The sequence below is a fragment of the Candoia aspera genome, chromosome 2 (assembly GCF_035149785.1).
Source record: "Candoia aspera isolate rCanAsp1 chromosome 2, rCanAsp1.hap2, whole genome shotgun sequence".
In the NCBI taxonomy this organism is placed as follows: domain Eukaryota; kingdom Metazoa; phylum Chordata; class Lepidosauria; order Squamata; family Boidae; genus Candoia; species Candoia aspera.
The window spans coordinates 141,624,495-141,638,276 of record NC_086154.1 but is presented as its reverse complement, the minus strand read 5'-3'; the positions used below and the strand labels follow the sequence as shown (position 1 = coordinate 141,638,276).

The 13,782-nt window shown below is 43.5% G+C and overlaps 1 protein-coding gene across 1 annotated transcript; it reads left to right on the top strand.

The window, feature by feature from the left end:
- The first annotated feature begins 3,359 nt into the window (after window positions 1-3,359).
- Window positions 3,360-13,041, top strand: NXPH4 (neurexophilin 4). The gene is made up of 2 exons (XM_063292969.1): window positions 3,360-3,449; window positions 12,143-13,041. Exons 1-2 carry the CDS (start codon window positions 3,360-3,362, stop codon window positions 12,908-12,910), a joined length of 858 nt encoding a protein of 285 aa, XP_063149039.1. The 3' UTR covers window positions 12,911-13,041.
- The last annotated feature ends 741 nt before the right edge of the window (window positions 13,042-13,782 follow it).

The window sequence follows — 13,782 nt, the reverse complement described above, 5'->3', positions numbered from 1 at the left end:
AGGTATTATCTTATTATGTGCCAGTCTTAAGACACATTTGTTTGTTTGCTTGAAGCATTGTTTTCCTTCATTCAAAAGAGAGGAGCAACTTATATATGGCTTTTAAAAAAGACTAGCCTTGCTGTCAGAATTACAGAAAGAGATGATATAAAAGAAAAAAGGAGAGAGGAGAGAAGAGGAAAAAGAAGCAAACTCAACTGTTATTGGTTCTTGCAATGACCACCTAGTCCAATCACGTAATGCACATTAAAGAATATTACCTGTCTGTACCTGGTGTGGACTGAATATTACCTGGAGGAATAAAAGGGCCTGGAGGAGCATATGAGAGCAAATACCGGTGGGGTTGTCAATAGGAGAGGGCAAGAATGAGTATTTTGCTGCCTCAGGGAAAGGATTTGATCTAAAGTAATAGGAGAAACTTCTTGATGGTCCGAACAATTGACTACAAAGCCGGATACTGAGATGCATGCTGAGCTATCTCTTGCCGGAGGCTAAAAAGTCATCCCTCGAAGCTTTTTTAAACATAGGTTTTGCTGCATTGCTACGGTTTGGACTACATAGCCCATGAAGTATCTGCTCATTCTAAAGATCTTTGGTGCAATCCTGTTCATATTTACCACCTTCAAAGTGGGGGTTATGACGGCATGTTTGAATGTAAATGAAAAATCCTCTCCATATGGAAAGCTAGCTAGCATCTTAGGCTACTAGGCTAGACCCTTCCCCCTTTTTTCTGATGTGTTACCTTTCTATGAAAAGGCTGTTGTTTGAATTTGATAAAACATCCAGACATGTATTCCTGCAGTTGTGTCTATATGATACTAATTAACAGCCACTTACTTTGGGCCTTAGACTGTATCAGTGTGGAAAGTACATTTGTCCTGTTCCTTCCCATTGTTTTAGGAAAAGAAAAATCTGAGCAGTTCTGAACATGGGATCAATGCCCTCCAGCACATGACAGGAAGTGTGGTCAGCATCCATCTGTGGAAGGATTTAAAGACTTTGGAGCTTAAAAGCTTAGCTATAATGAGCTGTTGGATATTGCCACAGAGACCAGTGTTTTGTCTGATATACTGCTATTGCCCCTCCGTCTGAGGTAGGGAATTGCCTGTGTGCTTCTCTCCAAGATTTTTTCACTGGGGATGCTGGGGATTTAGCCTCCTATAGATGCAAACATACATGGTTGACTGACATCCACTGGTCACCTTTCTACCTGTAGAAGCACAATCCTAAGAGTTTGTAAGCATTGGGAGAACCTTGCTAGTCTGGCCGTCATGAAGGACGCTGGAAGTTATAGTTCAACAACACCCAGAGGGCTGAAACTCCCCATCTCTGTGATAAGCGTGGTCAGTATAAGTACATGTGATGTACAGACCAGGATGAATTGGACACATCATCTGTCTTGAGCCCAAGGATGTGATAGAACATCATCACCCAGAAGTTTAGGCAATAGGAGTTAAGTTCAACTCCAAGTGACTTACACAGATCCATCGATGCAGTTTTCTCGCCATGATATGAATGCAGTGTGCCGTTGCTTTCTTCCAGGATTCTTTTTCAACATCCCAATCTAGCCCTTCTCTGGATCTGACCTCCTCCCCAAAACAGTGAGGATTCTGGTATTGTGTCCGAACTATGCAATGTTTTTGTGAAGGAGGTGTTCCTGGAGCTAACTTTTCTTTTTAAAAACAATTCACTGGGATATTTGAAAGAAGTATTAGTATCTTCACAACTCTGTGGTTTTTAATTACATTTATACCTGCTATTGGATTTGTTTGCATTTATTGTTGCTTTTCTTGTTTATGTAATGTTTGCATCTCACCTTGGAACCACTGGTGAAAGGTGACATATAAACTTCTTAAATGAATAAAATGCAGCAGTCGCTGAGTTCTGTGATTCTGTGTAAAGTGGAGCTCAGGAGTGGTAGCGATAAAAAATGAAGCAATAAAGGTGGTAAAAGAAGTTAGAGGCAGAGAGAAGGAACAGTATACGATCTGGGATACCACAAAACATTTAGCAACAAGTAGCAAAAAGCATATTCCGTGAATGCTTCTGTGCAGAATCATTAATCTGAACCAGGAATCAGGAGACGCTATTATTCTAGATTAATCCTGTATAATACAATAGCTAGTGTTTTAACCATTTATTTAACAAGTATAATGCCCTGGTTCACACATACAAATCGATATACCATGATTTGTGAACCATAATAACTAGGTTAAAATATAATGCTAGGTGAAAGCCCAATAAACCACATCGTGGCTCAATCTGATTATGAGCCTGATTATAGAAACAGAAAAGCCAGTGTGCTTGCTTGCTTGCTTGCTTGTTTGTTTGTTTTTTAGCTACTGTGACAGAAGAAACAATGGCCCGTTCAAAAGGAGGATTGCTCTCTAGATCCAGGTGTTCTGGTTATTTTCCTTATAATGGCTTGTAGACTCTTCTGCTACTGTGATGTTCATGAGTTCCATATTTTAGAAGAGTGGGATAAGGAAATGACAATGTTATTATTTAAAGCTGTGTTTTTGCCAGTTTCCCAAGGCCAATTTCAGCCCATGGCAATGCTGATTTAAAATTCCAGCTTGGTCTGTTAAAGCTCTGCAGGCTGAAAGCCAGATTTGGATCCTGATAGAGGGATGCTGCTGACATCACATTTAAGGCAGCTGGAGCAGCATGGTGAAACCCAGATGTGTTTGGCAGTAGCACACTCATACAATTGTTTTGCCCTGACACAACGCCATGTCTGCAGGGAGGGATTTGAAAACTGATTGCCATAGGCTGAGTCCAGTGGTCAAGAAAACTGGGCCTCGGTGTTGGGGGAGCAAGGAAGGAGAATTAAGCTGCAAAATTAGGTCCCTTGTCCTGCGCTAGTTTTGCTGTTGAGAGGAACTTCTTCGATTCCATCCACAACTTTGTGAGCACTAGAACCAGAAACACTTTGGGGATAAGAGAATACTGGCAAAAAGAGGAGGTAGGGACTCTAATTTCTGCTGCCAGCAAGAAATAGCTTCCTTGGTTCTTCCCCACTCTGTGAGGTGGTCTTCTGAGCAGCCATTCTCCCAAGAATGCAAGCCGTTTAATTAGCGATCTCCAGATGCCCCGTTGTCAGCTAGTGATGAAGGATGTGACCGAGATCAACTGCTACGCAGCTGCCAGGAGCTGCTCACTTCATCCTGAGGGGAATTTCTGCTTTGATTCCGGTTCCCTTTTTTCTCCAGTGGGAAGGACCCTGCACGGCCCTTTTACCCACTTCCTCCTCATGCATCCCAGAGCCTGGGCCCCAGAGAGCTCCTGTGACATGCAGCCTTGCAGCTTCACACCCGCCTTGTGCGTCAGTCCCCCGCTTCTCCAGTTCTCTGCGTGCGATGCCCCCCAAGAAAGCTCTGTGTCACACAGACGCTGTGTGCACTCAAGGAGGCCAGGAGCTTTGTGGCTCCAGCCACATGACAGCCTTGGTAGAATAACACAATTAAAGGCTTTTGTAGCTTCCCCTCAAGGCAACACAAGCTGCCCCCCACTGCCTTTTAATGGGCTTCTATGCTCCCCTGAGCAGGTGTTAACAAGCTGCCCAGTGTCCTTTTCGCACTGACTTCCATGCAGTAAATCTTGCAGTTGGGCTTCCTTGGAGTGGAGCTGAAATAAAGCTGCTCCCCCCACCTCTCTTTTCAGTGTCTTGGAATACTGTCAAGAGATCTTTTAGCACAATACCCAGAGTCCCTATAAGCAAAGAGGACATTCTTTTCACATTCCTGAAATTAGGAAGCTCATGGTAGCTTCTCGTTTTTGGAGACTAAGCTCATCTCATTTTTGGAGATCAAGCTCAACATAGGCGTGAATATACTGCCCACAAGCTCCTTTCTTCTCCAACTTTGATACGTGGGGGAACAACATTGGTTTTCTTTTGATTTAAACACTAGGAAGCCTACCATGTAAAAGGACAGGTAGTGGAGCAAGATGAGTCACTGTAAACTGGATTTGCAGCTGGAAACAGTTATGACATTCTTATGGCTTAGTATCTATGGTTGGGAAAACTCCAATTCATGGCAGCAGTTCCTGCTTCAGAAGGAGCAATGTACCACTGCCTTGAGCTTCAAAGAGAGGTCCCACTGGAGGGGATTCTTGCCTCACCCAGTCTCCCAGGTCCTGGGTTCTCCTAGTGATGTTGGCTTGGCCTGGGAAACATGCCTGAATATGCCATCGGAGGTCACAATAGTTTGTGGCAGTGGCTAATTGGAAACTTCTCCAAGCTTTCAACACGTTTATGTGCATCCTTTAACACTGCACTTATCCTTGTACAGCTTTCACTCAATGGCCCGATTTTCTTTTCTTTTTTAAATAAAACAGAAAAACATGAAAGACAGGAGAGGGGCAAATATTTGCAATTTATTTTCCATTCTTTTTATCAGGTGGAGAAATGGATGTTTGTTCCAACATGGACATGGTGAATCTGAGATGGCAGGAAGAGGTGTTCAGTTGTTGGCTGAACACCTTTCAGATGTTGGCAGTTGCTTTGGCTCAGCTGTTGGCCAAAAAGGGCAAGCAGGAATTGGCGGGTGGTTCTGTGCAAACTCTAGAGTCACAGACTATCAGGATGGCCATGCCCAGTCTGAATAGGTCTGCAAATAGTCAAAACAGTTCAGTCTTGGATGCACTTTGAGGTTGGCTGAGGATTGCTAGATAGAAAGGCGGATCATCTGGAAGACCTTTAAATAGTTAGAAGGATGAAGCAGACATAATCATACCCTCCCTTGCCATCATTTCACAAATAAAAAGGAATGTGTTTGAATCACCTCTGTTTTATAATAGGGTTACTGTTTGAAGTCCTGTTACTTCTGTTATATTGCATATTGGTGAAACTTTCTCTGCCTCTGATACCCAAGTACTCAATAGCCTTTGTTCTTATAAATGAGACAAGGCTAACCAGGTAGCTTCCAGATGTGTTGGATAAGAATTCCCATCTTAGAGGTGATGGGAGTTGTGGTCCAGTTTTTCTGGAAGGCATTTTGAGGAAGGCTGGTAAAGCTTTACCATTATACAATGAGATGGGGGAGCCCAACCCCCATATTATCAGAGTAAAATCCTTTGTACTGCATGGTAACCAAGTATTCATCTACACGTGCTCTAAGAAACATCAGGACAGATTCAGACTAAATGGGTTATGGTTAGATCCCACTAAAGTAAATCTGAAAAAGAAGTAATACCTCTTATTGATGTTGGTGAGAATTAACTGCAGATAACTTTCCCAGCCAAAACCCAGTCAAAGGTTTTGCCTGCCATCAAGTGATCCTTAAACACCAGCCTTTTCCCCCAGGCCTTGGGTTAGGATGTTAGGATGGGTCCCTTTAAATTGTGTGTTTGTGTGTGTGTGTGTGTGTGTGAGTGTGTGTGAGAGAGAGAGAGAGAGAGAGAGATGGAAGAAAATTAGGTTGTTCCCTCAGACAAATGTTGTCTTCTGTATACGGTTTTTTAAAAAAAAATTTGCAAAGCCACAGAGCCTAGAAATGCAACAAACAAACAAACATAATGGACAAATAAATAAATGACAGGACTCAAAAGAGTTTCCTAGATTTGATAACAATTATGTCAAGTTCTTAAAGGAAAGGGATTGGTCTGCCTCCACAGCCTGCAAGAACTCTTTTGTTTCCCCAAAGAAGCAGTAGGATTGTCAGCCAATCACAATTATAGCTGCTGCTTTTCTTCCAGCAAATGCAAATGAAACTGAAAATAGATATTATAGCATTACAATAATACAACACCATTATATCACCATGAAACAAGCAGGGCTGAGAGTCATTGGTTTGCCTGAATTGTAGTTGATTTTAGGACCAAGTAAGCATCTGAATCCAGGTCTGCCCAGTTCCAGTCCTAACAACGAATTCATGACATCTTTCTCCAGTTTGGAGCTCTTCAGATACATGGGGGCCTAGAATTCTTAGCCAGCATGAATTCCCAACACATCTGAAAGGCATGAGGTTGGGGAAGGTGGAATTACAACCTTGTGGGCTATCAGATCCCAGTTATAGTGGGCACAAGTGGATTATAAAGGATGGGAAAGGGCAGGATGTTGAGGACAATAAGAGTGCTCTTCCAGCTAGAATTTCCATATCTTGCTTCAGCCTATAAATTATTTCATTATAGGAATGCAGAAGGAGCAAAGAAGGAAAAGGGATAAGATGGGGTTAGGTACCAAAACCAGAAACGTACTACTGATGTCAAGAACCAGTTTTAAATATCCTTTCTTTTCTTTTTTTTTTAGCAGGAAAGAAGGGCCATAGTGGATGCTGGCCTGGCCAGTGATGGCTTAGGAACTCTCTGAGCCTTTGGCCATTGTTGAGTTAGCATTCTCCACCCACCTTTGGGACAGTAGAACATTGTGCTGGCATGAAATTGGCTGCCCCATCCTGCCTCTCTTGCCTCTGTTCAAAATCCCTGCCAAATGATGCTCTAGTGAGTATGCATGTGCAGCGTGCGATAGCCAAAGTCATTGGTTGATTCCCCTCTCTCTTCAGCACATCACCAGCCAGAGGGAAAAGCATCAGCAATTAAGTCACAGCACTGCAGCAAGAAAGGGATGGGTCTGGCTGCAGGACTCTGTCCATCACCTCTAGATTCTTTCCTGTGCCCCTCCTCCTAAACGTATCCTCTCATAACCTGAGTGCGATAAAGTAAAAAAAACCCAAAAAGTTCAGAGTCACGAAGGGAGCTGAGTCATAAGCAGCACTTTTATTTAAGATTCCGGTCCCCTTCCTTTCATTTCTTTATATAGGCAACAAATGATGACTTCCAGATGCCTCCATGTTCATTCCAGTGTTATGCTATTTCAACCTCATGCTAAACTGGTAGAGCTCAATAACACACAGTTGTGCCAGCTGAGCAATCTAGGGTTCTAACAGATTAAATTTACCAGATGCCAGTTGCTTTTACCCTGCCATTAAGGATGTAAAATAGTGGCCTTCATGTGTCATGCTATAAGGATAGACATGTCCTTGTAGTAAGGAACCATTTGCACACAGTTACAGCAGAGTTGCCAGAGGGTTGCACCCTAGATCAGCCTTCCTTAACTTGGTGCCCTATAGATGTGCTGGGGCTGCAAGTTGTAGAATTCCCAACTGGGTGTTGCAGCCTCAGTGCATCAGGCTGGAGAAGGCTGGCTTAGACCCTTGGCTATTTCCTTACCTCTTTTCTCTTTCTGATGGTCTTGGTATCTCGGTCAATTTCCAATGGGAGAAAACAGCCACTGTTCTTTTCAAGAAAAGCAATGTTGCAACGTGAGACAAATTTGTACAGAATTTGGTAAGCTGATTTCTAGGGTTCTCCCTGCATTCCAAAGGCAGATAAAGTGGTAAGGGGTAGCACCCTATCAGCTGTTTCATGTGTATCAAACTAACTCTAAATGCTTCTTTTTCTGCATGTACCCTTCCTGCCTGTATCCTTTAAAAATCAGTGCCATATATCTCACAGTGAAGATGTGATCCCCGTATCTGCTCACAGGCTGCCCATTTGCCACTTCAAGGCCCCTTCCTCTTCAAAGTGGGCTTGAACTGGTTGGCTCTTGAAACAGAGATTGTCTTCAAAGAAACAGCTTGCTTTTGGAAAATGGGACACAGAACCGTCCTAAATCAGCATGAAAAATGGGGCAGCATTACATTTTCCTTCTTATACTCTGTGGAGGTTGGGTCAGGAGTGAAGAGGCTTACCAAAGTCAACCTAATGCACCAACAATTGAGGTGAGAGGTAAACTGGATGCATTCTGATTTCTGAGACTTGTTTTTCTTTACAGTGCCATACCAGTTCAGACTCTTAATTTAGAAACTGGGAAGAGGTTTTAAGTAATGCTACCATGTTGTGTTGTAACCTGCTGACAACAGTCCACATTTTCAACAGGATGCTGAAGAAAAGATATAGAGAGAAGGAATGAACTCCTGTGGATAGTGCCAACCTGGTGAAAGTATGACTGACACCGAGAGATTTAAGAAATAATTTGTTGTCTCTCAGGAACAGGAAAGGTAAAATTGATGCAGGTTGTAGTGCTTTATTGGACAGGCAAGCTCTCCAACATCTTACTGCTGTCACAGCCAGATATTTGTATTATTACATTTGTACCTTGCCTTTCTTCTGTGCAATTCATGGCGAACTCTCAGGGAATCTTCCCTTCAGTCTCTAACCAGAGCGAGAATGGTTTGTTCTTAGCGCACTGTGCCATCCTCTGAAAATCAGGCTGTACCTTAGAACCAGCACGGATGATGTCGTGATTAGGCCAGTGTTTCTCAACCTTGGCAACTTTAAGATGTGTGGACTTTAAAAAATCCCAGAATTCCCCAGCCAGCAGGAGAAAAATGTGGTGATCGTGAATGGACTACCTGGCTGGGGAATGGAAGTGACAGAAACACTATGCTGTCCTATCCTTCTCCTTATACTCCAGGATTGGGAGTAACAATAATATATGTGCAACACGCACACAAAGGCAAAGACTGGGCTATTAACTCAGCTGAATCCAGTTCCTTGATATGCAGAGAATATATGAGGTGTTATTTGTGTGCACCACTACAGTGAGTGTGGAAGTAGGGAGTAAAGAGTAGATCCAGGTCTAGAGGCCTATAGATGTTTCTGTACTAAGAATATTGGGATATTTCTCTTATTTTTGTCACAGATTTAGGGGAAGAATAAGCTCCAGCAGCATCAGAAGGTACACAGAAAAGGGAAGGAAGACATTAAGTATTTTGTTGTTTGGAGCACTTTGGAAGTGAACTCAACCTCCTTAATGTGTACATTGGAATGCCTGCAGATTATTTGTGTCTCCAAATGTTATGAGACTCTCAGATCAATAGAAGAGAATATATATATATAGCTCAGGGTTGAACTGTGGAGTCCTTGGTGCTCTCTGAGCTTGGTGGTTTGTTTGCAGATGTTTCGTTTCCCAGTGCACTGATGATGTTACTTAGTCGGGTAATGAAACATCTGCAACAAACCACCAAGCTCAGATAGCGCCAAGGACTCCACTTTCAGATGAAGATGCCTGGCAGAGTGATGTTTTAGGGGGAGATGTGCACCATTTAAATGACAATTTTCACACAACTTATTTTTAAAAGTTCTAAAAAGACTGGAGCAAGTGGATTTATGTTAGAATGCTCAGAAAACTAACACTGACTGGAACTGACTGGATCTATCCATACCTAAATAAAAATGCTGAGAATCCCCATTGTGAAACTTCCATCATTGGCCTTTCAGGAATAGTTTTTAAATGTGGTGGGGTGGAGTGGGGGGGAGGTGTTACTCTTCTAAGAACTTGTCAACCAGGATATATAGGATGATCTGGAATTGGTAGATAGGTATATATGTGAGTATGCTGAGAGGCGAGTCATTCTGCCCTTTGGGATGACCCACACTCTTGATGGTAGACAAAATGGTGGATTTAGATGACCACTCACATCTATCTATCTATCTATCTATCTATCTAATTTATCCTCGCCCATCTCCTCCCGTCAGGGGCCTCTGGGCGGTTTACAACAAGTGATTAAAACCATCAGAATAATACAAAAAATAAAATACAGTAAAAATACTATAAATAGAAATAAAGAATAAAGAATAAAAAATCCAAGCGATGAAACATCTAAAACAGTCCAAGTATGGGAGGAGTGGTCTATAACAACCATCCCCACATTAGCTACCAATTTAGAAGAAACCAGTATTGCCATTACGGGCTGACTTGACCAGGTTCACAGCAGAGCTGGCCTTGGCCCTTTCGTTTCCTGACTGCTTGGCCCTTAAGCTGGCAAGCCTCCCTGCAGATTCAGTCATCACCTTTCGCTGTTGTTGTCTCTCTTTTAAGGAGTATCCCTGCATGTGCTCCCTGTACTTGTGAACAGTGCTGTCTCTCCTCTCCACCTGCTGTGCCTGTGGCTTGGTGCCTTGATCGTGTGAGATGCAGTTTAAAGGCAGACCCACACAGGGCTATAGGCTTTGATTCTCCTGTCTCTCTCCTTCCCATGATCCCCCCCGTTTTGTTTTTTTTAAAATCAGGGATGGCTGCATGGACCCGTACACACTGAGGGGTGTAGGACTGAGATTTATGGCTTCTTGAGGCTTCCTTCCTCAGGATGGACTTGGTGGACCTGGCAAATGTGGAATGATTTTGTTCCATCCCATCAAGGAACGCAAGGAGGGTGAAGGAGCATTTGTCAAGGTTTGCTGGGGAGCTGTCCCCTCAACGTTCTGCCCTGTTGTCTCTATCTTCAGCCTTTCCTAGGAAAAGACCAATGACAGCATATACATTTTCCCTCCTGGGGGAAGCATTAGGCACTAATGGTCTCCTTAATCTAGCAGAGGGGACAGGGCAAGAACTGGCAGCAGGAAGCTGAGAGTGCATTCAAATTGGGCTCAAGTTATCGTTCTGTGACACTGCCCTCATCCCAGCTATGAAGCATTGAGATAGAGGGCAATGAGATAGAAAGACAAGAATTAGGTTCCCATCTACTATAACTTTGCCAGTTCAAGAGTGGATTCTGTGCCAAGGCTGAGCTGAATTGGGCATTTGGTACATAGTCTGAGACTCTGTTCAGCTCCCAGGAGGATTCTTGGAGGTAGACATCTGTGCCCCAGGCTTGAACCACTTTCTGTTTCTCATAGGCTTTGATCATGGATCATTGAGGTGTATACAGTAGTTTGTCCTAGGAAGTCTCTCTCTGTACCACCACTCTTGCAGTATCTCCCTCACAGCCTTTTTCAGTCTTCCTTCAGCTGGAGGAAGGTTCCAGTAAAAGACAGAGCAGTCTTACAGTCCTAGCTTTACCCACCCTTACACCCGTGTGCTTGTGGTTTCAACCTGTGGTTGAGAGCATAGATTTCCCCTTCAGAATCCACTTCATGGGTCATTCCACCAGCCTTTCCACTTGGAAGGATTCATCTCTCCATGTGTGGCCAGCAAAAGCTGCTGTTGATGTGGTGGCGGCATGCCTGCAAATCAAATAGTTCTGCTGTTGGGCAAAGGAATACCATTCATCCATCATGGGCTGTCAGCCAGCTGTTGTGTTGGCAAAAAAAAAAAGGTGGGGGGAGGGAATGACAGATTCCATGAAACAAAGTGAGCTGGGATGCAAGTAAGTAAGACAGAGGGAGTTGGAAGGACAGAAGAGGAGGCCCGCTGAAAATGCAGAAAGCCAGTGGACTATAAGGATTGATTGCAACATATCTAAGCTTCTAGTTGTAGCCAGCCTGCTGGTTCACTTAGCTTGGACTCCAGTATTCTGACAGAATTGGGTGCTTCTGAGAAATGATTATGAGAAACAGAAGCTGTTTACCACTAGTTGCTTGTTCCCAATGTCAGACACATTGGTGTCCACTGACCGTCTTGGCTGATGGCCATTCACATATTACCATATTCAGTTATTCTTTGGAATTTAGCTGTTGTAGTGTAGTGGCTATGAGTGCCGTGGAAACTACTCAGCAGCCTTAAGCATATTCGTATTTTATCTAATGGAGGTCAAATTAAAACATGGCCTCTCATGGGCCTTATATATCACCACTGTTTTGGCAGCACTTCTCTGATAGTCCAAAAGCATGCAGTGTGGATAAATATATGCACACTTTTTTTTTGTTACGAAGTTTGATCCAGTTTTTGATTTGGCATTTTTGCTTTATGGAGTTTTAGAATTTTTGCTACCAAGCTTCGGAGTCGGTATTTTCTGTTATGTAAAGGTAACATTAAAGTAGCCTTTTTCGCCAATCCACACCCTTTCCAGATATATTGAACTGGTTGAAAAGTGTCAGAGTTGGACTACAACACACCTGAGAAGCATTTGGTTTGGGAAGACTACACTGGAGTGATTCAGGGCATTGCAACCTCCCATTGTGACACTAATATAATATGGCACATACTTTAAACCAGACTTCCCCAATTTGATGTCCTTCAGGTACATTAGACTGCAGTTACTATAATCCTCAATCCACATACTTGGTAGCCATAATGTTATGGATGATGGGAGATTTCATTCTATACATTTGGAAAGTGCCATGATGGAGGCAGCTGTTCCATAGATTTCTGTATGACTTGCACTCGGCATGATTCAGACAGGATGTATCATATGGATAACTGAAGAATCACAGAGTATGCCTGATCTAATGTAACCTCATTTGTTTACCTCTTTGATAGGTTGTATGTGCAGAGGGCCATGTAACCAAGACCATGAACTATCTTGAGATGAGCCCTTCAAGTGTCTTGAAGACCGGACCATATGGTAGCTCTTTCAAACCCCACTCACTCAGCCCTGGTCGGATATTTTCCAATGAGCCATCCAAAGCCAAGCTGGACCCTTTTGGTGGTGCATTGAGTCCATGGGACTGGACCAAGAACCAGACAGCCATGGAGCACTTCAATCAGCGAGCCAAAAGGAAGCCCTCAATGAAGGCAGGTCGTACCAAGAAGATCTTTGGATGGGGGGACTTTTATTTCAACATCAAGACCCTGAAGTTTAGCCTTCTTGTGACAGGCAAGATTGTGGATCACATTAATGGCACCTTCAGTGTCTATTTCCGACACAACTCCTCCAGCCTGGGCAACGTCTCAGTGAGCATTGTGCCACCCACCAAAGTTGTAGAATTTGATGTCTTGGTTCCCCCTATCACCACCCAACATCTCCACCCCCAGCAGTCCACCTTAGCTGAGCCGAAGGAATTGAAGACTTTCAATTGTCATGTGGAGTATGAGAAGACCAACCGGGCACGCAAGAATAAGCCCTGCCTCTATGATCCATCCAAGATCTGTTTCACTGAGCATACACAGAGCCATGCAGCCTGGCTGTGTGCTAAACCGTTCAAGGTCATCTGCATTTTCATCTCATTCTTCAGCATTGATTACAAGCTGGTTCAGAAAGTCTGCCCAGACTATAACTTCCAGAATGAGAATCCCTACTTTGGCTGATGTGAGGAATGGGCCTTTGAGGGATGGGGATGTGGGGATGAAATAGTTGTGATTTTTATCCAGCAGAGAGTCAGAAGAACTTTGGATGACTGGGGAAGAAAAATATGAACTCCCTACCATGCTGGACAGGACAAAAAAAAGCTGGTTTGGTTTAGGAACTGGATGCTGTTCCATCAGACGTTCCACTTCCAGTAGGCAGTGAATTTCCCAGGACGTTAGGAAGATGAAGAGTGACTAGAGGGACCATATTGTTTTCACAACTCATTCATCCCCTTTCTGATGCCATTTGGGAGCCTCATGGGGATTCCCTGCAAGATGAAGAAATAGCTTGCTGTGGCTGTATCTCTTTTGTGCATACATAATCCCTGCTGCTTCAGGGGGGTTCTTACACTGACTACATGCTCACATCCCTCAGGTTCATGCCTCCCAGGTAGAATGTGAAGGTTCAGGTAGCAGTAACAGATATCTCTCTTCCTCAGGCTAAGTCACACATCATCCAACTGAGTTGTCTTTGGAATTCTCATGGACCTAACTGAGGATGGGGGAAGAGTATATTAACCGAGTGTGCTAATTCACTTCTCATCAGATAGCGTAGAAGAGCAAATGTCAGTAGGGTTGAGGGATACTTGTCTAGGGCAGGAATTCCAGCTGCATGAACTTTCCTGTTCCAATAAGGAGAGACAAAATGTGGAAGAGGCAGCATATTAAATCTGGGGATCTGTATCAACTGGAGTTGAACTAAGTGTAAAGAGGGCACTTGGGATGTGAGTGAGATCACGGCATAAGGCATTTGCCTGAATAAAGCAGGAAAAATGGGAAGTATAAGAATATATGTTGATGCAGCCAGGACAGTACTGATTGTGTATGTGCGT

What these genes read in the sequence shown, in the direction of transcription:
- NXPH4 (XM_063292969.1), top strand. Translation starts at nt 3,360, where the DNA reads ATGCCCCCCAAGAAAGCTCTGTGTCACACAGACGCTGTGTGCACTCAA. An exon ending in CCAGCCACATGACAGCCTTG is followed by an intron (nt 3,450 to 12,142) that starts GTAGAATAACAC and finishes CCTCTTTGATAG; the next exon opens with GTTGTATGTGCAGAGGGCCA.